General features: G+C 40.0%; 2 protein-coding genes across 10 annotated transcripts in view; one reads left to right on the plus strand and one right to left on the minus strand.

Moving 5' to 3' along the window:
- dnai4 (dynein axonemal intermediate chain 4) overlaps positions 1–25,014 on the minus strand; it is a 190,416-nt gene extending 165,402 nt beyond the window's left edge. The window contains exons 1-2 of one of the 3 annotated variants that reach the window (XM_069938375.1): positions 24,785–25,014; positions 10,478–10,806 (exon numbers count right to left, since the gene is read on the minus strand). In XM_069938375.1, coding sequence (XP_069794476.1) covers positions 10,478–10,806; positions 24,785–24,955 — 500 coding nt within the window. In that variant the 5' untranslated portion in view covers positions 24,956–25,014. The remainder of the gene's footprint in view (positions 1–10,477; positions 10,807–24,784) is intronic. The other 2 variants (XM_069938374.1, XM_069938376.1) reach the window with 2 other exon arrangements.
- Positions 25,015–25,215: 201 nt separating this feature from the next.
- The window catches only part of LOC138763727 (mesoderm induction early response protein 1-like), a 94,579-nt gene continuing 92,143 nt past the window's right edge, over positions 25,216–27,651 (plus strand). For 5 of the 7 annotated variants that reach the window (XM_069938378.1, XM_069938379.1, XM_069938381.1 and 2 more), the window contains exons 1-3: positions 25,216–25,252; positions 25,941–25,965; positions 26,338–26,483. In XM_069938378.1, the coding sequence (XP_069794479.1) occupies positions 25,244–25,252; positions 25,941–25,965; positions 26,338–26,483 (180 nt within the window). In that variant the 5' untranslated portion in view covers positions 25,216–25,243. Of the gene's footprint in view, positions 25,298–25,317; positions 25,552–25,940; positions 25,966–26,337; positions 26,484–27,651 lie in introns of those variants that run through there. The other 2 variants (XM_069938382.1, XM_069938383.1) reach the window with 2 other exon arrangements.

A 27,651-nucleotide genomic window follows, 5' to 3' on the forward strand; every position in this document is an offset into this window, starting at 1 on the left:
AAGGTGCTCCCAAACTACAGCCAGTTGTTTCCTGCCACACAGTAGGATCAAACACTCTTGATCATGGCCACCTTACCATCAAAGATGCCTAATTCTACATTCAATCCCCATACTTTGGAAAGTTGGACGTGGCTGTACTCCTTCCCGCATACAGACTGAAAATGAAGATCACAGAACCTTCAGTAAGATTGTACAGAGATGGTTAGTAGAGGGAGATTAGCTTTGTGACTGTCGTTATACAGTCAGTAGACTAGATAAAGGTCAAGGACTCCACGGCAGATCTGAATAAATATACCTTAGTTGACATTATCAGAATATGCATGGATAAGCTGAAATCTCAGACAAATGATGGATAGCTCTGGCTGGACATGCATGCCATTACATCCTAAAAGGTGAAACAAGGCAGTATCAACTGTGATCAATCTCTTCTGGGTGAGCTCTCACAGCCTCTGGTGACCATCTACTCCAGTTTCTAAAGCTGACATGAACAGAACCTAGAGGAGGGTGAATTCTCGAAAAGAGTCCCAGCCAAGATGGTGTACCTGGTCAAATCCTTAAAACCTGTGCAAACCAACTGACTGTTTTTGCAAACATCTTCAACTTCTCACTACAGTCAAAGGTCTCCAGCTGCTTCAAAAGGACATCCATTATTGTCACCATGAGTACCGAGCTTCTGAACCTTCCTGGAACCTTGTTAAAGGCATCACTAAAGTCCATGTAGACAACTCTTGATGGTTGTCAAGAGCAATGTGATCTGCCTCAAAGACTATCAACTTTGACAATTCCATCAGGCAATGGCATTGTCATCTACCATTAGGAAGTAATTTGAATTTGAGAAGTTGGTTATATTAACTGCTATCTCACACATGATCTGAACCCACTTCAATTTGCTTATCACCACAACAGGTAAGCGGTAGATGCCACCTCAATGGCCTTCCATTCTGCATTATAATCTTACGCCTGTTTCTTTTAACATTCGCTGACTATGTTGTAATTCGCTGAAATATGTTGTAATTCGCTGACTATGTTCAAAAGAGAGTTAGATAAGACTCTTGTGGGTAACGGAGTTAAGGGTTATGGGGATAAGGCTGGAAAGGGGTACTGATGGTAATGATCAGCCATGATCTAAAATGGCGGTGCTGGCCCGACGGGCCAAATGGCCTACTCCAGCTCCTATTGTCTATTGTCTATTCACCCAGACTAATGACCTGCTCATTATTCAACCAGATATGAAGGAATAGAGCATAATAAATTTGTGTATCTCTAAAAGCTTTTTATATCTCTATCATACAGTAAATATTTTGTTATTCATCGTTTTATAAATCTTAAGGCAAAGCTATGCAAAATGTTTATCCATTTTATCAATGAATTAAAGCTACATAAAACAACAGCCACAGAGTTTGATTTATTGGATTAAAGAGATTGAAATTCTGAATATTGTAGCTCATGCTTTTGGAAGATGATTCTTTGAAATTAGGATATATTAGAATAAGGAGTGTCACTATGATTCAAAGAAAAATTTAACTGTGAACTTTGTTTGGAAGAAAGGCTCATAAAATGTCTAAAAGAATTAACAATTTAAATAAAGAGGCATCCACACTGTAATAATAGAATATTCCAGAAACGATGAGAACCTGTCTGTGAATTGTGCAGTTTGAAATTGAGCCAAGGTCTGGCCAGACTCATGCAACCTTGAAAAGATAAGCCAGAGCATTGGCAGCAGAATTGGCAGGAAGCCCAGAATGTGTTCTTATAAACAATAAACAACCAGAGATAACCAAGCTTGTGTGCATAATTACAAAGACAATTCAGCATCCTGCTACGACACTCTTAAATGGACCAAAGTACAACATTTGTTTACAGTTCCCCATGAACCAGGAGAAGCAAGGGTAGAAGCCAGGTTGCAGTATGAAGAAACCAAAATGGATAAGAAGTCTCATTGGGCTAAAGAGCTTGAGCAAACAGCTCTTCTCAAAGAACTGTTTGATTGTGAGTTGAGCCAGCAAGGCAGACCAACATCGCTTAGCAGGAGGTTGGAGCCAGTAGCCAAAGAAGAAATGGCCTCAACTAGCAAGCAAGAAGACTCTGTCAAGGCACTGCAGGCCTCATTAGCTGGCTTCAAGGTTAGTGGGACTGGAACAGATGAATGTATGTTGCAAAGTCCCACAGGTGCTGTACCAAGTGAAATGCATAAGATAGAGACTCAATCAGCAGTATCTGAAAGTTCAGATGTGAATCCTGATGATGGTATTTCCAAGGTTATGAACCCAGGAAGACCTTCAAAGTCTTCAAAGTCACCTAGAGCAAGTACAGCTTCGCGTGCTTCAAACATATCAGCTATGAATGCTAAGGCCCAAGCAGACATGCCTACTGTCTGTGGACAACAACAATGATTGGAGAACAGATAGCTTTAGAGGATAGGGAGGTTCAAATCAGGAATCAGTAACTAAGACAAGAAGCTGAAATGAAGAAACAGCAATTGGAGCAATAAGAGTAACTTAAAAGGTTACAAATCGCTAATGAAGAACAAAATAGATTATTGAATAGAGAAAAGACTAGAGCTTGAGGAACAACGTGTTATGAATATGGCCAAAGTTGAAGCATTAGCTCAGGCTTCTGCAAGATTTATCACTCAAAGTGAAATACCCAAAGGGCTAGCAACTAACATTCCAGCAGAGCCATGGGTAACATAGCCACAAGAAACAAATATACTCGAGCATGGAGCTATGGGTGTCGCTGCTAGTGCTCAAATGATAATGACCAATCCTGTGGAAAGAAATAGCGATATTCAATCTCTCCAGAGTGCTTAATATAAGGATCTTCCCGAAATAAGGTATTTCAATAAGGTTCAACCATGCGAGTTGAGTATGATCATACTCAACCATTGCTGTCTCTTCACGTTGTTGGAGAACCAGCTACAAGTCAAGGATCTCAACCAATGCCATCACTTGCAACTCAAGGATTCCCATCAAGTGCATCACTTAAAACTCAAGGTCCTACACCTATGGCACCAATTCAAGATCAGTTTTCTTCATTCTAAAGACATTCTTGGCGACACTAGGTATTATTCTATTTAGGAGAGCCATGGTGGACAAGACAATATATCACTCATAGAAAAACAAAATGAAATCTCTGCCATGTTAGCACAGCAACAAGGTTTATACGGTTTACACAATAAGAAAATTCCAGTTTTAAATGGAAATCCATTACAATATCTGACGTTCATGAAATCTTTTGAACATCACATTGAAAGTAATACTAAAAAAGCTAAAGATAGACTTTATTACTTGGAACAGTATACTGGAGGACAAATGAAGGAGTAGTCAAAAGTTGCTAATATATAAATCCAAAACAAAGTTTTAAAAGGGCAAAAGATTTATTGCAACATCATTATGGCGATGAACATAAAATCACAAGGGCCCACATAGACAAGATTCTTTCTTGGTTATCAATAAAATTAGAGGACACAAAGGCTTTACAAGCATCTGCACTCTTTCTGAGAGGGTGTTGTAATGCAATGAGAAGTAGTATACATTTGCAAGAGCTGAATTTGCTTGCCAATTTGTCAATTATTATAAACAAATGGCCTTATAAGCTGAAGAATTTATGGAGAATCAAAATTGCAGAGATTAAGATTCTTCCTGGAAGGGACGCCACTTTTGAGGATGTGGTACAATTATTGGAATGGCATGTGCATGCTGACATTGCACCAGTATTTGGAAATATTAAGTATACTTCAATAGTTCCTAAAATGTAAAAAAGTCTAAATCATTGTCTCAACTGAAACCAAAGGGAAGTACCTTTGTTACTGCTGTGTCAATACAAGCACAGGAAAGAACAAGGAAACAAAGGAAAAGGAAGATCAGACTGTTCAGGAAAACTGTTTGTATTGCAAAGATAAGCATATTTTAGAAAGATGTTCACAATGCAGAAAAAGTTGCATGATGAGAAATTAACTTTTTTTTAAAGAAGAATGGATTATGTTTTGGCTGCTTGTGTAAGGACATGTCAGCAAAACGTGTAATAAGTGAATCAGTTGTGATATAAAGAGTTTAAAGCATCCCAAGTTACTGCATATTCAATGAAGTAAAGTTGAGAAGGAAGTCCAACAATCTGCACCCAAGACTAAAGACAGAGGCAGAGAGGATGTTTCAGCTTCAGTTCAGACTGTCTTTCAAGGGCCAGTGACAGCCCTCTCAATAGTTCCTGTGCAGGTTAAAGCTAAAAAGAGGAACTTCGTACTGAAGACCTATGTATTTCTTGATCCAGGAAGTACCGCATCATTTTGTACCATTGAATTAATGAATAAACTTAATCTTCATGGAAAAAAAAGTCACAGATCTTATTAAAGACAATGAATGATGAAAAGAACATTGAAACCAATATAGTTTCAGGTTTAGAGATTGCTGGATTGAATAGCAATGAATTTTGTGATCTTCCAAGTGTATATACTCAGAAGACTATGCCTGTGAATAAGGAGAATATTCCATATCAGGATGATATCAAACAGTGGGCTCATCTAAAAGATGTTTGCTTACCCAAGATTGATGCCATGATCAAAATGTTAATTGGATTAGATGTACCAAATGCTCTCGAACCTCTAGAAGTAATATGGAGTAAAAATTACAGATCTTATGCTGTGAGAAAGTTGCTTGGATGGATGATTAATGGACCATTTGGCAGAAAAATGAATAATAATCAGAAGATTTTGAACGTGAATGTCAACAGATGTTTTAAACCAGCAGACTTTGGAATTGCCACATTTGCTCAGTTACACCATTTTGCTGACACATGCAAAGCTGGTTTTGGTACAGTCAGTTATTTAGTACTGTGAAATAATCAAGAGCGAGTAAGTACATTGTGGATTTGTAATGGGAAAAGCCAGTGTGGCTCCATTAAAGCCAGTCACCATACCTCAAAAGGAATTGACTGCGTTACTATGGCGAGCAAAATGGACACTATGTTAAGAAGAGAATTACAGGTAGAGTTAGCTAACTCAATGTTTTGGACTGATAGTACATCAGTGCTTAAATACATTAATAACAAAACCACACGGTTTTGTACCTTTGTGACTAACAGAGTTAATGAAATCGAGAAGGTTTTGCATACTAATCAATGGAGATATGTTAAAACAGTGGATAATCCAGCTGATATTATCAGATGATATGATCAAAAGTTCGATCTTTTCTGAAAAGAGCCAACACTGGGTGTCCAGTCCTCAATTTCTTTCGCAATCTCAAGAAGATTGGCGTCAAAATCCAGTAGGGTTAAAAAAAATTAAATGGAGGACCCTGAAATCCAAACCACTAATGTAAATGCTATTCAAACATGTAATGAAGATGATCTGATCACTCAATTAATTTGCTATCACTCTTCATGGTTTCATTTGTAAAAAGGCAGTAGCATGGATTCTTAGGTTGAAAACTATGCTTTTAAATCGTATCAAGAAAGAGAATCTGGGGCAAAAGTTAAATAAATGGGACCCAACAGTATCAGACATATGTTTTCGTTGTAAGAAGGAATCAGGAACAACAGTACATGCAATTTGGGCATGTGAAAAAGTGGAAAAGTTTTGGGAAGATCTAAACCAGATATTGAACAAAATCACAAAAAGCAACATACCAAAAAATCCAGAGATCTTTCTTCTAAGTAATATAAGAAGTAAAGAACTTGGACTCGATTTGGATGGAGTACAAAAAAGATTTATTATGATAGCCTTAGCTGTAGCAAAAAAATGTATTATGTCAACCTGGAAATTAGAAGATAGCCTGAGAATACAGAAATGAATAAATGCATTCCATTGGAAAAAATGACATACAATTTAAGAAATAACATCACAGTATTTGAACAAATTTGGGAACCGTACATGGAACATAACAGAGAACTCCTACCGCGGACCTCCACCGCCTAAAATGACAGAAGGAGAAGACGAAATGAACTGACCCAGTATGTAAAAGTAGTAGACAGAAATTTCTTGTTTATTTTCTTTGTGTAATGACATTGTTTAATGGGTTTAATGTATCATATAGGTTGAACGTTGAGTGGGTGGGGAGGGGGAGTGAAGGAGGGAGGGAAGGGAGGGGGGAAAAAGGGGAGAAAATGACACTGTGTATATTCAAGAGGGAAATGTTTGTGTGTATTTTGGTTAGTATGGTTCATAGTGTGAAAAATAAAAAATTTAAAAAGAAAGAATCTGAAGACTCGAAAGAGCTGTTACCTAATAGTTGACGAGTTGATGAATGCTGAATTGGAGAAAATTCATTTTTGTTAGAAAAAGGTGTTTGATAACGAGGTATCAAAATTGATGAAGAATCTGAACTTTACAAAAACAAGTCGTGTTTATAGGCTAAATCTTATTCTTGAAAATTATGTTTTGAGAATAGGAGGAATATTGGAAAAAGCAATAATGCCAGAAGTGAAACATCCAATTTTATTAGCTAAGGTATTTCACATTTCTGATTTGCATATGCATGAGAAAACAGGTCATGGGGTTTGTAATCATGTGTTATCAGAACTGAGCCAGAAATATTGGATACTTGTTGCTTCAACATTGATCAAAAGAATTATATCAAAATGTGTTCATTGTCAACATTTTGGGCTTGAGCTCTTCTTCAAAGTATGAGCAAAATGCACACAGTCATCTGAACAAAATGGTGGGGGCAGGGGGAGAAGCACAGTCCCACAGGCAGGGAAGGAGAGCACACCAGAAAAAAAGGGGAAATGGTGGAGAGGTGGAGAAAAGAAGACAGAGGAACAGGAAAGAGAGGAGAATAGGATCTGACCTGCTAAATTTCTCCACCATTGTGTTTTTACTGTAAACAGTGGAATCAGACAGGGGTAGTGGTTATATCCTCCATTAAAAAAAAAATCAGTGTCATGACATTAGATTTAAGGCCCTCCAGGAGGAATATTAAGTGTTATTCCTCAAGTTTACATTTGGCCTCACCCTGACAATGGATTAGCCCAAGGATAGACATGTCACTTTAGGATGGTTGGAGGATTAAAATGATTGGCTACAGGAAGCTCAAGTTTAGATTCACAGACAGTTCGTCAAAGTGGTCATGCAATCTGCATTTAGTCTCACTGATGTAGAAGAGTCCAAATACAGTAAATTTGGTTGGATGATGCCTTTGAAATGCTCCCTTCACTCCAGCAGTGATATGTAAATGTGATATGCATATGTACCAAACCTGTGTACCTTCATTAACTACCTGTTAATGAATCTGTTAGAAATAAGCACCAGGGCACTGGGATGTGGAGCAGAGTAGACCTTTATACACTAGGCCCTTTCATAAAGACAAAAAGCCAGAGCATAAAGGTAGAGAATCTCTGCCCTTATATCACGAAATTTACCTGCATGGATGCACCCTGGCCGGCTCCAAGATGCCGACTGCCATCCATCTCGGATAGGCCAGCATAAATGCAATGTTGCTGCAAGTGGCTGGCTAGGGTGAGGCCGATGATGTTGTGATGACGGCGTCAGCCCGCGACCCATCTCACTTCTCCTTCTCCCAATCACACCCCTCTCCCTCCATGACCTCCTCAAGGCAGGGGAGGCCATCAGGGGGCAGCCGAGGCAAGCTGTGAAAGCATCTGGCACCTCGCCAGGCCACTTCAGCCTTTGGGAGCACTTGTCATCGCTAATTGCTTAATATGCGGCACAGCAACTACCCTACCCATAATCCTCCATGCAGCTGGAACCTTTCTAGGAAATGCAGAGTAGTTCCAGCTGTGTGGGGGATGATGGGTAAATAAGTCAGCTATTGTTTGGTGCGTATGATTGACATCATGGCACCAGTAGCCACACCTTCTGAATGTGATCAAAGACCCAGACACCTCCAGGCTGAAAGGGGACATTGGAGCAGGCTTTTCTGGGCCTGCATGAAAAAGTAAGAAATAGTTTTTCATGCAGAGGCCAACTACGTAGAGGCCTATTAGCTAATCTGTAGGTTGGCCGTTCAGTGAACTGGTTAAGGAAGCCACTTTTGCCTTTCATTCTGGACCACTGTAACCAGTTCTCTGTCTCCTTTCACACTCATCACAAGGCATCTCTGGGGATAGGGGAATTTTATCCTTCACTGGTGACATCTAAGTGATGCAATGAATGATGATGGACCTTCCCTAAATCCTGATCAATGTATTATGATCTTGTATTTAAACAAAATGAATCATGCCTAATTATAACATAATTAAGCATTATGTACAGCACAGTTGTTGTTGTGCCTACCTAAACAAACCTTTATAATTTTATAAAATACTGTGGGAAAGTACAGCCGCAGAATTTATAAATACTATAGGAAAGTCCTAGCAGCAATAACACACAATTTATAAAGACTGTGGGAAGAAGCAATGGTGGACCTGCCCTCCCAGAATTCCATGCGGCAGGGAAAGGGTCGTATGCATGAAGGGGTTTCAAGTCGGCAAAGTTTATACTGTACCATCTTTTTAATCTTTTGTTTCCTTCACGTTCCTGCACTCATGCAAAAAAGTAATCAACATATCACTACCTTATCCCAGGATACCTTTTCACACTGGGTTAATCGACAAGCAGGCGGCATCAGATGGCAGGGATGATGCCTGCGTGCCAATTAAAAAGCTTTCACACTGGACCCTTAACAGGTAAATTAGCCATCAATTACTGGGACAAGGTGCCAATGTGAAAGGGGCTAGTGAAGAAGTTAGAAGTTGCCTAACTGAGGAAGGTAGTTACATTTTTAATCACATTCTTCTTGACAGAGATTGCATTTGTCTATTGCTCTGTTTTCAAGTGTGAAGGAGTGGTAATTATTTTTTTTTTTTAATCAAAGAATATTGGTTATTTCTACATTTAGTTTGAACTATTGCTTTTAAAATGGATAAAACAGCTAATTCTTAGCTGCTTGTTCATCTCCCTAGGTGACAATCAGAGCACTTTCTATATTTTCTTAGGTAGTTTGGAGCTGTAGGCAAGACATATTTACAGAAAAAAATTACTTATAAATTTAGTTTGTGGTTTACAAAAATAATGGATGGAGCTTTCACTTTACAAATGGTAAAACAGCTTATTCTCTACTGCTTGTATATAACTTCCTGGGTGAAAATCAGAGCATTTTCTGTTGTTTCTTAGGTAGATGGGAGTTGTACACAAGACACAATTTACAGAAATATAGATATTCTGGTCTAAAGCAAACAATACAGTCACTCAGTGCAGAAAAGCAGCTAATGGCCCATCAACCTTCCAGTCTGCATCTGCAGCAGGCAGCAAGTAAATCTATAAAACATACAAGCTTATTAAACCTCATTAATATTCCTGTTGTAAATCTACTTGGCTATGATAACATTGGTATATTAGAACACCACATAAAAGTCCCAACTTCACAATAAGTACACCTTCCATCAGGTTGGGTGCCAGTAAAATTATGGTAAATGGGATAGATTTAGAATATGGAGTGAAACATGAAAGTGTAGCAGGATCACTACAGTTATAGCTCGAGGTATAATGAGTTATAGCTTGAGGTTGAAAGAAGACTCACACACCAAGGGAGTGTAATTGACACTGGCCTTATCGGGCTGCAACTCTATCTTTTATAGGCAGCCAGCCGTGTCACCACTGGGATGTGGCTTGAGCGAGGCTGGCTGCTGATTGGCTGTCCCAGATGCGCGGGCCCAAAATGGACTACCTACGATCCACTGGTGGTGATTGGTCGATTCGACTGCTATTCCTGCAGCCTATGGGAGCGGACGACTCATCCAGCATGCTGTCTACCCGATCGTTGTGTTCGATGGCTGTTTGCTCTGTGGCCCACAGATTGGGCCACGGGCTGGTACACAAGCCCCCTCCCCCCAGAACCGGCAATCAGGACACTGTCTTTTGGAAGCCTTGAGATCCTCTTTTGGGGCGGAGCAGATGCCTAGCAGGACCCAAGGGTGTTTGTGGGCCCAGTTCGGTCCAGTGAGTCAGGCCATTAGAGCTGCTTTCAGGTGCCTGTGGAACCTCTCCACCAACCCGTTGGCCTGCAGGTGATATGCTGTGGTGTAGTGGAGTTGAGTCACCAGGGCATTTGCTGGGCACTCCTCAGGCTGGAAGTGAATTGGGCCCCCCTGTCAGATGTTAAGTATTCGGGGACCCTGAAACGTGCCACCCAGGTGTTCAGTAATGCATGTGCACATATCTCCATAGAGATTTTAGGTAGTAGCACGATCTCTGGCCATCTAGTCACTTGGTCGACCATGGTCAACAGATAACATGCACCTGGATATAGGTAAGGGCCCCACAATGACTATGCGCATGTGGCTGAAATGATGGTGTGCTGGTTCGAAGGGGTGTGAAGGGGCTTTAATGTGGGTCTGGACTTTGGATGCCTGGTACTAAATACATGTTTTGGCCCACAGAGTGACCTCTTTATGGAGGTCATGCCAGTCATACCTGTTGGCCACCATTCTGACTGTAGTCCTGATAGCAGGGTGAGCCAAATTGTAGACCGAATTGAAAACTCACCTCCTCCAAGCACCTGGGATGATGGGGCACGGTTTTCCAGTGGAGGTGTTGCAAAGCAGCGTGCAGTTACCTGGGGCGATCTGGATGTCCTCAAGTTGCAGACTGGTAAGTGCTGTCCGGTACACCAGTATGTCAAGGTCTGCCTGCTGCGCATCTGCCAAGGCCGCATAGTCGATACTCGAAGCGGGGTCCTGCACCGCTAGGATAGCCAGACGGGATAGGGCATCAGCTACCACATTGGGCTTGCCAGCTATATGTTCAATGTCCGTCGAAAATTCAAATATATAGGACAGGTGCCGCTGTTCCCTGGCTGACCACGAGTCTGAAACCTTGATGAAAACAAAGGTAAGTAGTTTGTGGTCTGTGTAAATTTTGAACTTCCTACCCTCCAGGAAGTAATGAAAATGCTGAATTGGAAGTATAACGCTAACAGTTTTCTATCAAAGCTTGACCTCTGCTAGCCTGAGATGTTTACTGAAAAAAGGCCAGCTACTGCTACTATCCATTAACCAGTTACTCAAGGAACCTTTGATGCACAAGGAGGGTGGCTTTGGCTAGGGCATCTTTGGTTGTTTGGAAAGCCTCGGTCACCTCCTATGTCCATTGAATGTCTTTACTGGGCCCTGCCATGAGGGGAAATAGCAGGCTCATGATGCGGGCCACTGTAGGTATGAAGCGATGTTAAAAATTGACCATACTTGAAAACTTTTGCAGACTCTTTACAGTCGATAGTCTAGGGAAGGAACAAATAGCATCCACTTTTGCAGTCAATGGCCTGACCCCATTTTGGTTAATGCGATGGCCCAGGAAATCAATTGTCTCTCAGCCAAACTGGCATTTGGCCAGATTGATTGTTAAACCAAACTCTCTTAGCCTGGAGAACAATAGTCTTAAGTGAGTGGTGTGCTCGGTGGTGGTGTGGTTGGCTAATTAAAATGTCATCAAGGTAGACAAAGGTAAAGTGCAGATCCTGGCCCACTGCATCCACCAACCTCTGGAAATTCTGACCCACATGAATGGCATGCAGAGGAATTTAAACAATCCAAAGGGGGTTATGATGGCAGTTTTGGGAATATCATTGGGGTGAACTGGGATCTGATGATATCCCCTGATGAGGTCCACCTTAGAGAATATTCGTGCCCCTTGCAGATTAGCGGTGAAGTCCTGAATATGGGGCACAGGATACCTGTCAGGTGTGGTGGCCCCATTTAGGCGATGGTAGTCTCCGCACAGCCCCCAACCTCTCACTGCCTTAGGTATCTTATGGGGGGGGGGGGGGGGGGAAGAGGCCCAAGGGTTATCGGAGCATACAGAGTTCCTCCATCTTTCAAAACTCTTCTCTAGCCAAGCTGAGCTTTTCGGGGGGGGGGGGGGGGGGAGAGGAGGGGGAGAGACACTGCGCCCTGGCATGGAGGGGAGGGCCCTCTGTAATAATTGGGCGGTGGAGAGGGATGCCTGCGCTTCGCTCAAACAGATGACTGCTCCTCATCAGCAACGCCCGGCTAGGAAGCCCGCTGGCTGATTGACCACCCGATCGACACACCCCACTGTTTCTATCATCAGTGGTGGGGTACCGAGGCCCTTTGATGCCACTCCCCCTGTGTGTTCCAGGGAAACATCAAGGCCGGCCGTCATTAATGGCTGCGGCGACTGGCCAATTGCATAGCCTCCTCCACATCCAAGACATCCCGTCGGGTTGAGATTTCTTGGTGGATACTGGGGCACAGTACAGCGTCCTTCCCCCCCCCACCCCGTTAACTGTCCAGCCTAGAGGCTCACAGCGGCAAGGTGGGCCGAGAGCTTCGAGCAGCAAACTGCTCCAACATTCAGATATTTGGTACCTGTACAATTCCCTCCGCTTTGGGGACCGACAATTTACTTGGAAGCTTATGGTGGCGGCCCTACAACAACCTTTACTGGATGCTGATTTCTTGAAAGCCAACTCGCTACTGGTGGACATTACGGGGTGTCAGCTGGAACCCGCCCAGACATTTCAGACAGTCTCATCTCAAGGGCACTGAACTTACTAACCCCCATCTGTACTCAGTGAGTACTGCCAACAATGAATTCGCTCAAGTCTTAGCGGAATTCCCCTCCTTCACTACACCCAATTTCAACTCGGCAGAACCCAAACACTGGGTGAGAATATGGGGCACGGGATACCTGTCAGGTGTGGTGGCCCCATTTAGGCGACGGTATTCTCCGCACATCTTCTCAGGCAGCCACTCTCCTAGGGTCATCAAAGTCTTCCTCTGCGATGATCAGCAGGATCTCTTCAGGCATCTGCTCTAGGAAGATCTGCTGTAACAGCGGGCAAGATGTGTGGCCATTGTTGAGAGTGAGCATGTCGTTCATGAGGGCGGAAGAGGCCCCGTCCCCCAAATTGGGCAGTGCCTCGCGCTTTGAGAGCCCAAAAGAGTGAGTTAATAGCTCCTTGATGGCCACATACTTCCCTTGCTCTGGGGGCTGCTGGAAGAACTCAATGATGCAGGCTGCGATGTCTTGATCATGGGCGATGACCATGTGGTAGATGCACATGTCATCTGCAGAGATCCGGCGAATGACAAACTGTGCCTCGTCCTGCTGGAACCACACCTGTGGTTGCAATGTCCAGAAGCCCGACAGCTTCAATACTACGGCGTTGATTGTAGATGGTTCCTCCATTGTTGGGTCCAACCATTTAGACCAGTCAGGGTCACCACTGTAGCGGGGTTGCTATGGTTATAGCTTGAGGTATAATGAGTGATAGCTCGAGGTTGAAAAATACTCACACACCAAAGGAATGTAATCGACACTGGCTTTATTGGGCTGCAGCTCTGCCTCTTATAGGCAGCCGGCCATGTCACCACTGGGGCATGGCTTGAGTGAGGCTGACTGCTGATTGGCTGTCCCTGATGCACGGGCCCAGATTGGATCCCCTGAAATCACCTCGGCTGGCGGTGATTGGTTGATTCGACCGCTATTCCTGCGTCCTACGGGAGCGGGTGTCTCATCCCGCATGCTGTTCACCCGATTGTCGTGTTGGACAGCTATTTGCTGTATCAGCCCAGGGGTTGCTGCAAAAGTCTGATAGTAGCTTTGATTGTAGTAAAAATACAAAAATGCTAGAGAAATTCATCAGGTCTCATAGGATCCTTAGGAGGTAAAGATATACAAGTAATATTTCAGGCCTGAGGTATGAGTAAAAAGGAGGTGAGGGTAGGGGGGAGGGCTTTGGCTCTGTGAATGTAGAGCTGGGGTAAAGGCGACAGGGGGAAAGAGAAGAGGGGGAGAGGGGGGAGAGAGATATGGAGAAAGATGGAGGGGTAAGGGCTAACAGAAACCAGAGGTTGGTGTTAATGCCATCGGTTGTATGGAGCCCAGATGGAATATGAGGTATTGTTCCTCCAATTTGCAGATGGTCTTAGTCTGGCAGCATATGAGATCATGGACAGAAACATCTGAAAGGTAATGAGTCACCACTGCTATTGTGGCAGGCAGAGCTGAGGTGCTCAACAAAGCAACCTCCCAGTCTGCATCCAGTCTCTCTGATACAAAGGAGGCCACAATGCAGTAGATGACCCCTGCAGATTTACTTGGAAGGACTATTTGGGGCCTCGAATGGTGATAAGGAAGGAGCTGTTGATGGGTGGAGCACCTCATGGTCAGAGGGGTAGGTGCCAAGGGAGTGATTATTGGACCAAGGAGTCACAGACGGAGCGGTTCCTGCAGAAGGCAGAGAGGGGAATAACAGGGAAGATGTATCTGGTAGTGGGATCACAGCAGGTGGCAGAAATGGCAGAGGATGGTATATTGGATGCAGAGGCTGGTTTGGGAGGTAGATGAGAACAAGAGCATGTTGCATGTTGGGGCAGAGGGGGCCAAGACAGATATGCAGGTAATGGAGGATATAAGGGTGAGAGCCAAGTTGATGGTGTTAGAGAGAAAGCTACGTTGTTTGAAGAAGGACATCTCTGATGATTTTACATGGAAGACCCTGTCCTGCGAGCAGATGTGACAGAGATGGAGGAATTGAGAGAAAGGAATGGAATACTTACAGGGGACAAAGTTTGAAGAGGTGTAGTCAAGGTAGCTGTGGGAGTTGGTGGGTTTGTAGAAGATGTCTGTTGAGAGTTTATCTCCTGAGATGGAAACAGAGAAATCAAGAAAAGGGAGAGTGTTGCGAGAGATGGACCAAATGAATTTCAGGTCAGGGTAGAAGTTGGCAGCAAAGTGGATAAAGTTGTTGAGCTCATCAAGGGTGCATGAGGTAGCACCAAAGTTGTTGCTGATGTAGTAGAGGAAGAATTGAGGGGCCTTACCTGTTTAAGACAGAGCATTCCATTTCCGAGAGGGGAATGTTGTGAGGGTGGTAAAGGCAAGGCAGGGGTTGGAGTGAGGGGGAGTCAATGGGAGGAGGGTGTTGGAGGAGGATGGTGTAGATCAGGAGGTGGAGGTTAGGAAAGATCCAAGGGAGTGGCGAGGTGCTTTGTGGAAGTAAAAGAGGGGAGAGGGAGAGATACCAGAGAGATAGATAGAGTTAGCCACAAAAGCTTGACCCTGTGGACCACCAGAGTGAAAGTTCATATCAGAGGCTCGGTCCTATAGATTTAGAACACATCTAGCAGTTCGAAACGAGGCACTGTGAATGATCAGTACATCATCATAATTTGTAACTCAAAGCTTGGCATGTCCCTCACTTTACCATCACAATCAAGTCAGGGAACAAACCCTGATTCAATGACCACAGCATGTATTCTCAGTGCAGCACCAGGTGAGGAGCTGATTTGCAAAATTGAACAGAACTACAAAGTGCTCAATCTCGTAGAGAGTAAATGGCTTACAGGAAAATAAAATAACCCAACAAAAATTGCAAGAGCGCTAAAGAAAAAGTTGAAATGTTCTTTAGCCAGCTATATCAAGTGGATAATCCTTCTTGGTTTTGTCATCAGATCCCCACCACTACAGAAGCCAAATTAATTCTCTGTTCATGGCATCAAGAAACAACTGAAAGCACTGATCACATCACACACCAAGCCACTGACCAGAACAAATAGACCCTTTCCATCAAAATCCTCCATTGAGCTGAATTTCCTGCTTTCATGCAATTCATTTTAATAATTCTGACATTTACTGTTCCACGTCAAACCTCTATCAGGCATTGGTTGTTGAGATATTTAAATATCACAAAAAGTTTAATCAGCTAGAACTGGCAATCTGTGCTGATCCACTCATTCACCACAAACCCATGGGTTCTCATACTACCATTTTCAATTGCAAAAAACCTGTTGTGGTAATAATTCATATGGTATGCCCGAATTACAAAGACATTCAGCACTTTTAAAACTTTTTCAGAAGTGGCTTAAACTTTGTCTACAGCAATAATGAAGAAAACAAGAGATCAAATAATGAAGGAATTAACTCTGAAACGTGCAAAAGAATCAAGGCCTACCTTCCAGAAGGATCCACGGGAGTAGATTGGAGAGGCCCTGAAACAGCAGAGGACCTTGCAGACCAAGCTGAGTGTTACAATGGCGCCTTCATTGCGATCAGGGATGCAAGATGGCGCCGGTGTGGTGAATCCCTCTATGGAGTGGGGAGGGTAAGAGCGCGAGATTCGGTGCGCGCGCAACAAAGCCCGGGAGCAGCCTGACCGGGAACGCGAGCACTTGTGCGTGGCCGGCGGTGTAGCTGTGTCTAGCACAGCATCGGAGGACGTTTGCCACCATGCCTTGGGGGATCTATGCATGCGTGAAGACTTGCACATGCGCACCACTCTTGACCGGGTCCGAGCTGGGGGCAGGATCGGCCTCCTCTGAGCCAATGAAGTCAGCCCAGTGTGGGGGGTGGGGTCAAAACCTGCAGCTAGGTCACCTAGGCTGAATTAGTAACAACAGAAGAAGAAAATCCTGCAATGCTTGAGGAAGAGGAGGAAGCAATTCTTGAAGAAGCAGCAAGAATTATGGAAGGTAGCCACAAAGGTTTAAACCTATATCGTTACAGACTTTTAAAACTTCTGCTGCTGGAATCAATCCAGTTAATCCTTTACCGGAAGATTTTATTATAAGAATTGATAATATAGCTGTTTAAGTGAGTCAAGGTTTTTCAGATGTTAAGGCCCAATTTGCTGATCTGAGAGGGAAAATGAACAATATATATGAAGAAGTTTCTGCAATTAAAATGGATATTAATAAATGAGAGCTGTGGATACGGTGCAAGACAAGTTTAAAAAGATTGAGCAGGCTTTTATTGATTGCAATGATAAGAGATATACTGAATGGATGGACTATGTTGAACATTCTATTACTGGCTGAGATATTCAGAAAAGAGATTCTTGAAGAAAATTGATTCATTGGAAAATCAGTCGGCGTAATAATGTTAAGAGAGTAGGTCTACCAGAGGATATTGAAGAAACGGATCCTATAAAATTATTTCGGAAATGGATCCCAGAGACATTGGGTGAAGAGTTCCAGAGGGATTAGAATTAGATAGAACACAGAGCAATAAGGAAAAAACCTTTCTCAGGTCAACCTGTACAAACAGTTCTTATTCGATGTCTGCGGTATCAAGATCAATAGATGATTTTACGTCTTGCGGTATAAAAAGCTTGTCAAAATCAGAGCCCTTTGAAGATTCATGGCAATAGAGTTTTTTTTAATGCCAATTTGAGTCAAGATGTTATTAGGAGACGCAAGGAATTTAATCCTGTGAAAGCTTTCCTGTGGAAGAAGGGGTATAGATTTGCTTTTAGATACCCGACAGTTTTGAAGGTGTTTTATGGAAATTTTCAGGCTCAATTTTTTGAAAATATGAGTGACCTTTGCCATTTCTTTGCCGGATAATCAGACAAGTTTTGAGTTGCAGTAGTAGAAGTTGCAGGTGTATCTGAAGAAGAACGGGAATGGGAATGGAAAGAAGGCACCAGAAACTCAGCACATGATTGAGATAGAAGGAGAGGGTCAAGCTGATCGTGGAATGGAAGCTGTGGGACGAATGTCATTATTTGATATATTTTTTCTGTGGTAATCTGTTGGGTGAAGTGGACGACTCTGAAACTTCCAAAGTCATCTGCCACTAGTGGTTTCGACCACACCCAGTCTATAGAAGAGGTTTCGACCACACCTAGTCTATAGAGAAGGGTACCACTAAGGTGGTTTTTCTTTGAGGGTTTTTTTTAATATAATATTTTTTAATTTTTTGTTAATTTTTAGTTTAATTAGTTAAATTTTTGGTTTTTTTAATAAAAGTTTAGCATGTAGTGATTTAAAGGGTTTTTTTTTTAAAAAGGAGTTTTTTAAAATTTTGAACAAAGTTTAGCTGTGTTGGGTGCCACTCTAAGGGGAAAAATGAATAACGAACTTTGCAACATTTAATGTTAAGGGGCTTAATCATCTGACAAAAAGGAAGCGAGCATTGGATTACATTAAAAAGTTGAAGGTTGATATTGCTTTTTTACAAGAGACTCATTTGACTGAGAAAGAACATTTGAAGTTGAAACGGGACACAGTAGGCCATGTCATTGCATCATCTTTTAATTCTAAGGATAGAGGAGTAGCGATTCTAATATACAAAAAGTTATCCTTTACTTTGGAATCGTTCTCTGCCAATGCAGGTAGAAGTATTGACAGTTAATTGTAAAATCTTTTCAGAAGCTTGGACTTTGATGAATGTGTATGCTCCAAATGAAGATGAAGAATTTGTAACTGAAACGTTTTTGAATTTGAATCAAGCAAATGAGAAAATCTTAGTAGGAGGGGACTTTAATTGTTGTTTGGATCCATTATTGGATAAAAAGCTCCAAAAACTGTGAGAAAAACTAAAATGGCTAAAAGAATAGCTGTATTAATGAAAGATTTAAATTTGGTAGAAATTTGGAGACGATTAAATCCGACTGAAAAAGATTTTTCATTTCATTCTGCTCAACATGATTCCTTCTCTAGAATTGACTTATTTTTGGTATCGGCACAATTACAAGGTAGAATTACCCATGCTGAATATAAGAGTAGGATTTTGACCGATCATTCCATACTATTAATTTTGTATACGGGTCCTGAGTTGGTAGAAACTGCTTATCATTGGAGATTTAATGAAATGTTATTAAAAAAACCTGAATTTATTGAATGTTAGAGATCATATTACAATTTTTTTGCAAGCAAATGAGGGTTCAGTATGGAGTAAGTTTACTTTATGGGATGCTTTAAAGGTGTATTTAAGAGGTCAGATTATTAGTTATTTAGCGAGAGTTAAGAAGCAGTATTTGACAGTCAGAATTTGGAGAAAGAAATAGAGGTGCTAGAGAAGAAATTTCAAAGGAATTTGACCAAAGATAATAAGGCTAAACTGAAATTATGCTATAATACTTTGCAGACTTATAGGTATGAGAAAATGATTCAAAGATTGAGTTAGGTGAGAGGGCCCATAAAATTTTGGCTTGGCAGTTGAAGGCTGAACAGGCATCTAGGACAATTAATACAGTTAGGAGAAATTCAACGGTTACATATAAACCCCAGGAGATTAATGATAAATTTCATACATTTTATCAGGATTTATATACTTCTGGGGTGACTCAAGATAATGAATGGATTGAATCTTTTTTGATTAATTTAAATTTACTTTCCTTAAATGAGAAAGATGTTAAGGAATTAGATGGGTTGATTACTGAGTTAGAGCTTAAGGAAGTATTGCAAACTCTGCCCAGTGGGAAATCTCCAAGAGAAGATGGATTTACAATGGAGTTTTATAAAGATTTTTATGATTTATTATTTCCTGAATTTACAGATGTGCTTAAACAAGCTACAGAAATGGGTTCATTTCTGGAGTCTTTTTCTAGGGCATTAATAACAGTTATTCCAAAGAAGGATAGAGATCCCTTAAAAGTAGCTTCATATAGACTGATATCTTTATTGAATGTGGATTACAATATTGTAGCAAAAGTATTGGCTAAATATTTACCACAATTAGTTCATGTAGATCAAGCGGGTTTTCTTAAGAATAGGTATTCAGCTGATAACATTACTAAATTGATTACAATAATTAATGCATCAAGACAGCAACTCAACCAATCAATAATAGTAGCGCTAGACGTGGAAAAAGCTTTTGACCTGTGATGAGTGGAATATTTTAGTTAAAGTACTAGAAAGATTTAAATTTGGACCACTCTTTACTGGTTGGGTGAAGGCATTATATATGAATCCTTCTGCACAGGTGGTGACAAATGGACAGGTATCACCAGCATTTAATTTGTTTAGGTCAACTAGGCAAGGCTGCCCATTATCACCAGCCTTATTTGCATTGGTTATAGGACCATTAGCTCAGGCGATCAGACATGATGTTGATATTAAAGGAATTAAAGTAGGTGAGCAAGAGTATAAAATTAATTTGTTTGCAGATAATGTGTTGATATATTTATCACACCCTAGAAATTCTTTAAGGCCATTACAAAATTTGTTGAATCAATATGGATACATTTCTGGTTATAAAGTTAATTGGAATAAAAGTGAGATATTACTAATATCAGATGAAGATTATTCAGATTGTAAACAGTTTATGAAGTTTAGATGGTCTACTAAAATTAAATATTTAGGTGTAACAGTAAATAGAAATATCAAAATTTGTATACGTTAAGTTATGTACCATTATTAAATAAGATTAAATTTGATTTAAAGGACTTGCCTTTAACTTTGATTAGGAGAGTAAACTGTATTAAAATGAATATATGCCCTCGTATTCAATATCTTTTTCAGTTTATTCTGTGTTCTATTCCAAAAAAAATTTTTTTAAGGAATTAATAAGGTGGTTCAATTGTTTTTATGGAAAAGTAAGTTGTCAAGAGTTTCTCTGCAGAAGTTGACATAGGGAAGATATGAGTTAGGTTGATTTAAATTACCAAATTTTCAGAATTATTATGAAGCAGCACAATTAAAATTTATCAATAGTATGTTTGATATTGATCAACCTCCAATATGGGCTAAGGTGGAGTTGGCTAAGATTTGTGAGAATAATGTACATCATTATAAATGGAATCCTTCTCTTTTACAAAAGTATAAATTGCCAGTATTGACACATTTAATGGATACCTGGTGTAATAGGGATCAAATTATAGGAACTAATGGAAAAAAATTCAGCTAGGACACCATTATATCAGAATAAAATAATTCCTTTTTCACTTAATAACCCCTATTTGAAAGATTGGGACCGGAAAGATATTAACTTGAAGGATTGCTTTGAAGCCGTTAGGTTTCCTTCTTTTATCAGACTTAAAGAAAAATTTGGGATTTTACCAAGTTCTTTATTTGCTTATTATCAAGTTCGGGCTTTACTGGTAGAAAATTTTGGATGAGATTTGGTTTTACCTGGTCAAACTAAATTTGGGACACTAATTGCTGAAAAGGGGAAGAAAGGGTTAATTTCTGAAATGTAGGCGTTGTTACAGGAAAAAACGGTTAAGGTTGATTTATATAAAATGAAGGATAAATGGAAGAAGGGCTTATCTATTACATTATCTTAGGAGGAATGGATGAATATGTGTGCAGATAGTTAACAAAATTAATTAATGTGAGATATAATTTAGTTAATTATAACTTTTTACATCAGTTGTATTTGACAGCTGAGAAGTTGAAAAAATATGGTTTTAGTTCTTTGGATTTGTTTCCGATGTGGAAGACAGACAGATAGTTTCTTACATTCAGTATAGACATGCGAAAAAGTTATGCCTTTTTGGGAAGATATTAAGTTTTTGGAAGATCTGTTCAAGATTGAATTGCAACTTGATCTGTCATTGTGATATACTAATACTTTAATGACAGGTTTGTGATTGGATAAATTCCATATAACATTTATACGTCTGGGGTTAGCGGAGGCTAGAAAATGTATAGTTGTTACATGGAAGAATGGTGTTGCATTGAATATACAAAGATGGCACAATTAACTAAAATCGTGTATTTACTTAGAGAAGATAACTTATAATTTACAAAATAATTATCTTTTTTTGTTAAAATGTGGAATTTAAATGTGAGATAACTGTTCTTTTTTACTATATAAAAGGTTGGCACACCACACAGCAACTGATAATTACCCAAAATATGTATTTTGCTCTGATGGGGAGAAGGATGTAGAGGATGAGGGGGGTAGTAGGGGTATAGTTTTTAAGAATTATTTGTTTGTATACATTTTATAAAATTCAAAAATAAAATTTTCAAAAAAAGACACATCTCCCATCCCATGAAGTTCTTCTGTGAACGTTCATTGCACTCCCAGAACAGTAAGTAATACATCACTCCTTTGAAAAAGAAACCAACATTATGCACAATTCACCAAGTGAAATAAGATATCCTTGCCCTTGTACTCAAATCTTAAATCCTTAAAATAGGGAAATGGATTGAAACTCAACTATTTGGCAGTCAAGTTTTCGACACACACGATTAAACCCTGGGAAAGATCAGTTACTTTAGTTGGCTTTATTTATAATTTATTTCAATCCTTCTGATAATGAGAAAATAAAGTATTTTCAGCACAAGAATTTGAACTTAAAAGCAGTTCATAGACAAGTGACCAATGCTATCTCCACTCATCACTAAAATATCCTAATTTAATTTTATTTAAAGGAAGCTCTGACATTCCCTTTCTCCTCAAGATTGCAGTATATTAAAAGAAACTTTAAAGTAATAGGCACTTCTGTTGAGGGTCTCTCGTCCCCTTTTTTCTTTTCTTTCTTTTTCTTTTAGTTGGGGGATGGAAGGGGAAGGGGTGGTAAATAGGAGGGGTCTTTTTCTTTTTTTATATAAAAGCCACATGTATTTGTATTTGATTTGTATTATTATTAACTATGTGAATTTTTCATGGCTTTAAATTTATACATAAAATTAATTTTAAAAAATGGTATGCAGTGCTGGGAGGAGGGGCAGAAGGACAAAGCAGTGGAAAGAGATGGAATAAACTCCATCTATGAAGCAGCTGACACAAAATATCATACCGCTTCTCAGCTAGCTATCAATTTTTTTTAAATATTTCACATTTAAGATTTATTGTCACAGTATATACATGACATTACATACAACACCAAGATTCTTTTTCCTGCAGGTGTGGCAGAATTATCTCTTATTGGTAGTGAAAAAAAAACCCAATGTACAGATGTAAATAAACTGACTGTTCAATACAGAGAGAAGAAAAAAGAAATAAAGTGAAAAAGTAAAAGTCTTTCAATGGGTTCTTGATTGAGTTTGTTGTTGAGGAGACTGATGGTGCAGCAGCTGTTCCAGAACCTGGTGGTGCGAGTCTTGTAGAACCTAGAACTCTTTCTTAATGGCAAGATGCATTTTCAAAGCATCAAAAATCATTAGGAAATTAGAAATGATTCAAGAGAGAATTTGCTGGTTAGGATATTTCAACATTTGTCAGGTTGTTACACAAATAGGACACAGCCCAACAACCACTTGATTTCAGAGAAGTGAAACACAATCTCTGGAGGAACTCAGCAAGTTGGGCAGCAATGTGTTTTTGTCAAAAATAAATTTTATTCATAATAAAAATGCATACAAAGGAAAACAATGCAAAGTCTTTTTCACATTTTCAGTGTCATATGTATATACATTTCATAATTGTACATTGAAATGGCAACTGCTTATTTTACTACATAGCATCCTTTCTACTAAACCCCTGATTTATTCTCCCCACCAGTCTCAGAAAAGGCCCAAGACCATGGCTCTTGTCTACAAAAGAACAGTGGGGGAAAAAAAAGAATTATTGACATTTCAGACCAAAACTTTTCATATCAGAGATTGTAGAAGATAGTTAGGTGCTGTAGGTTTCTGTGAGGGGCACTGGACAAAGTGGCAGCTCTCTGCCTTACAAAAGACAAGTTAAAGAATTTCGTGTATGTTACATTCTTAATGTATGGAATCGTTACCTTTACTTTTAGTATAATGAGGAGAGGGTTAGAGGGATTGGACAGGGGCCAGTAGGGAACCAGGGAGGGGCCAAGAATGATGGACAGAAGCAGTTGATTGGCAGGTGCCAGACAAAGGGAAAGAGGCAAAAGAACAAAAAGGTCAAATAGAGGAAGAGAAATCATACATGAGTGGGGTGGGAAATGATATAAAGGGGGTCGAGACAAAGGCTGCCAGTGCTGGAACCTGACAAGAGGAGAAGGTGGCACGAGTGGTAAAAAAGAGAGACCAAATGAAACTGGAGGGAGGGGAATGGATCCAGTTAGGGAAATGTGGGTGGAAGAGGACGATAATGAGATTGGCAAAGCAGAATTGGGCAAGATTAGGAAATAGGATTAAATTTACATCATCAATGGTCCGTTGTGTAGGAAAAGGAGGAGTAAAATTCGACAGGACTGAATATTAAATCTGTCGGAATTTTTCCAAGCCGTGACTCAGTTTGTACTCTCTTCGCTACAAGATGGTAACATTCTTTGCTTTTCTTTGGCTTGGCTTCGCGGACGAAGATTTATGGAGGGGGTAAAAAGTCCACGTCAGCTGCAGGCTCGTTTGTGGCTGACAAGTCCGATGTGGGACAGGCAGATACGATTGCAGCGGTTGCAAGGGAAAATTGGTTGGTTGGGGTTGGGTGTTGGGTTTTTCCTCCTTTGCCTTTTGTCAGAGAGGTGGGCTCTGCGGTCTTCTTCAAAGGAGGCTGCTGCCCGCCAAACTGTGAGGCGCCAAGATGCACGGTTTGAGGCGTTATCAGCCCACTGGCGGTGGTCAATGTGGCAGGCACCAAGAGATTTCTTTAGGCAGTCCTTGTACCTTTTCTTTGGTGCACCTCTGTCACGGTGGCCAGTGGAGAGCTCGCCATATAATACGATCTTGGGAAGGCGATGGTCCTCCATTCTGGAGACGTGACCCATCCAGCGCAGCTGGATCTTCAGCAGCGTGGACTCGATGCTGTCGACCTCTGCCATCTCGAGTACCTCGACGTTAGGGGTGTGAGCGCTCCAATGGATGTTGAGGATGGAGCGGAGACAACGCTGGTGGAAGCGTTCTAGGAGCCGTAGGTGGTGCCGGTAGATGGTAACATTAATGTATATCTAAATATTAAAATAACTTTTGAATCCTTTTCTGTTCATACTCGAGTGTTGGATGCGTGTATCCACTTTTTCTGCCATTTGAAAAATAAATGAAAACCCGCTCAAACCTGCTTGATAATGACTAGTGAGTGATTGTTCCAGCAGTAATTTCCGCAAGACCATCTTTAGATGAATCACCGAAAATAGATATTTGTCCAGAGAGTTGAGAAGAGGGTAGACACTGAAGATCAGAGACACAATTGCCCACTAAGCCTTAAATATCAATCATTCAAATGTATTAACTGAGCAGAACTCACGACACTGAAGTGCTGATTTTTTTCATTTCCACCTTCCGCTGATTCCAACAGGATTACGCCGCCTTTATCACCTTCCAACCTGCTTCCCCCACCCCCTCTCTCAGCTCTTGTCGATTTGAGCCCTACCGTTACCATGGCAACAACTTCCCATCTCGTTTCCCCGCCCATCATCTGTCAGAAACTTCAACATGATTGGTCGACATTCAAATCGATCCAGTGAACACTCCATACGATTTTAAACAAGCACTTTGAGCAGTTTCAAGCAAACGAATAAAGAAGACGTCACCAAACAGTCAAGGCGATTAAAAGTAGACACGGAAGGGATTTCTTTGCACTCACGAGCCAAGCTATCCTCGCATCCAATCAGCGAAGTCGTCGCCTCTCAGCTGGGGAGAGAGGTGGGATCGGGAGAACATCCGGGTCACCTCCTGACCTCACTTTCCGACCCGAAATTAGAAAATGGCGGAGGTAAGGCGGATCTGTCAGTACACAGCTCTTCAGGAAAGATAAAAAGTTAATTTTTTAAAAAATTTCTTGAGTCGTTACTCTCGGACATTACAGTTTTCCAAGTCGCGATTCAGATCAAGTTGTATTTTTCAAAGAAATCTACAAGTGTAAAGAGCAGTCGTTCAGATGATGAACTTTTGGCTTTTTCTTTGGGTTAAAATATTATTAAGTTGTGGAAATATCATTGACCGCTGAACCGGGCTTCGCCGCGCGTTTTCCCATGTTGAAGTTCCGTTCGTATCCGCTAGGCCTTGATAAGGGTTTGTTTCTCTCTGGAATTCATCTCTTAAATAAACAAAAACTGCTTTTTCCTTGAAATATTTTCAAATAAAGTTCTTAATTTGCTGCATTTTTCAAGTTTATTGGCATTTTTAAAAGTTTTACTTCCTCTGTTCTGGGCACGATGCAAAAGTTTAGCAGCGACTTGCCTTTAAACAAACTTTCCTCGCAACCCTCAATTATTCTGCTAATTTTTTCTCTTTTTGTACATTTATTATTTCCTGTCAACATTGACATCGGTAGGGGTTTATGATTAAACGTTTATTTTATGTTTTAAAATGCCATTTGAATTTCTGGTATGCATTTTTGTTTTCAATAATTCCACCAGTGAATTTATTGTGAATCTTTTTAATTTTATTTTAATTCACAGCCTTCCATTGGAAGCTCAAGCCCAGGTAGAGTAAATGTATATATTTCTTAAACCTTTCAGCTACTGCAATATTTTGTGGAATTTGTCATTTAAATTGCACAAATTTTTCAAGCAAATTATAAATAGATCTAGAGGATTCTGTGTATATCCAAAACAAGAAACTTTCAAAAACCGGTTGCCTTTAAGTTATAATACAATAGATTTCTGAAAGAAAACGAGTTTGTATTGGGATTGTAGGCTCAAATGTGTGTTTGAATTCAAAGATTATGAAGATACCCACATTAACTACTAGATAGGCAAAATCTAGTACTTAAAGTTATCTTTAATATTGCGGGAAGTTTAAAAGGATTACATTGTATGCTTTCCGTTCGATATTTTCCAAAAATGCCTTCTACAGGGGGTTCAGCAGGCTCAGAAGACCATGATTTTAATCCATCTGCTGATATGTTGGTTCACGATTTTGATGATGAGAGAACACTTGAGGAGGAAGAAATGATGGAAGGAGACAACAACTTCCGTTCGGAAATTGAAGATCTTGAAAGAGTAAGTAATTTTACATTGGTAGAGCTTATGCTGGTTAGTGATTTCTTTAACCTAATTTTATATTTTAAAAAATTAAATGTGTTAAAAGCTTTGAAATTGACTCCATAATTTGACAAATTTTGTGTGGATGCATTATTTTTAATACAGTAATTTCAAAATGAACTTCTCACGTGATATGATGAAAATCTTAGTTTGCTTGCCAAGCCTGCAATTCCTGATTGTATATGACGGCTCTATTGCGTAATTTGAAATTTTCTATTTTGTTTCAAAATCCACAAATTATGCTACCTCACTTTGTGGTGTTTGCTTAAAGCTGATAACTTATTGCAAATAGCTATTTACTATTGTTGCATGCGTCCATTAAATGATACAAATTTTTCTTAATGGTAATTTAAAATGTTATTTATTTTCCTGTTAAGTGTTTTCTCATCATATATTTGGCTTTTTTTTAAACTGTTGCAGTTATTAGTTGGAGTAAAAGTACAGGAGGAACTCAGCAGGTCACAGTGTCCAATTAGATATCCAACATTTCAGCCTTGAGCCCTTCTTCAAGATGCTGTGTGATGTGCTGAGTTGCTCCTACATTTTTACTACAATCACAATGTCTGCAGACTTTTGTATTTCATTCTTAGTATGTAGGAGGGTGCTTTACATAATTAATTCTGCATTTAATTGATCATTTTATAAGATTCTAGCCATTATAGAAAAGCTGCAAGATTACCTTTAATTTTTAGACCATGTAATTATAATAGACAATCACAAAATACTGGAATGAGGATAGAATTAGAAATATAGAAAATAGATGAAATACCAAAATAAAGGATAATGGATTTCTGGCAGTAAATATAAACTGGCAATGTAATTTAAATATTCCAGTTGTTTAAAAAAGGATACAAATTGTACTTGGCTATGTTTGTGTTGTGATATCTTGAATTCGTTTGATGTTTGTAAAATGAGTTGCTGCAGATGATTTCATTTTGATATATAGACCATATTTGATTCAGAATATGTGAAAAATAACAAGAGACTGTTAAAAGACCATTTTTATGTAATTTGTGGAATTTCAGATAGCCTGAGCAGGCCTTTCAGTCCAATCACTTTGTGTTAAAGTGCCTGTCCCACATCTAGATCTGTGGATAATTTATGATGATGAAAAATGTCATTGGGC

This window comes from Narcine bancroftii, chromosome 5 (genome assembly GCF_036971445.1).
Source record: "Narcine bancroftii isolate sNarBan1 chromosome 5, sNarBan1.hap1, whole genome shotgun sequence".
Classification (NCBI taxonomy): domain Eukaryota; kingdom Metazoa; phylum Chordata; class Chondrichthyes; order Torpediniformes; family Narcinidae; genus Narcine; species Narcine bancroftii.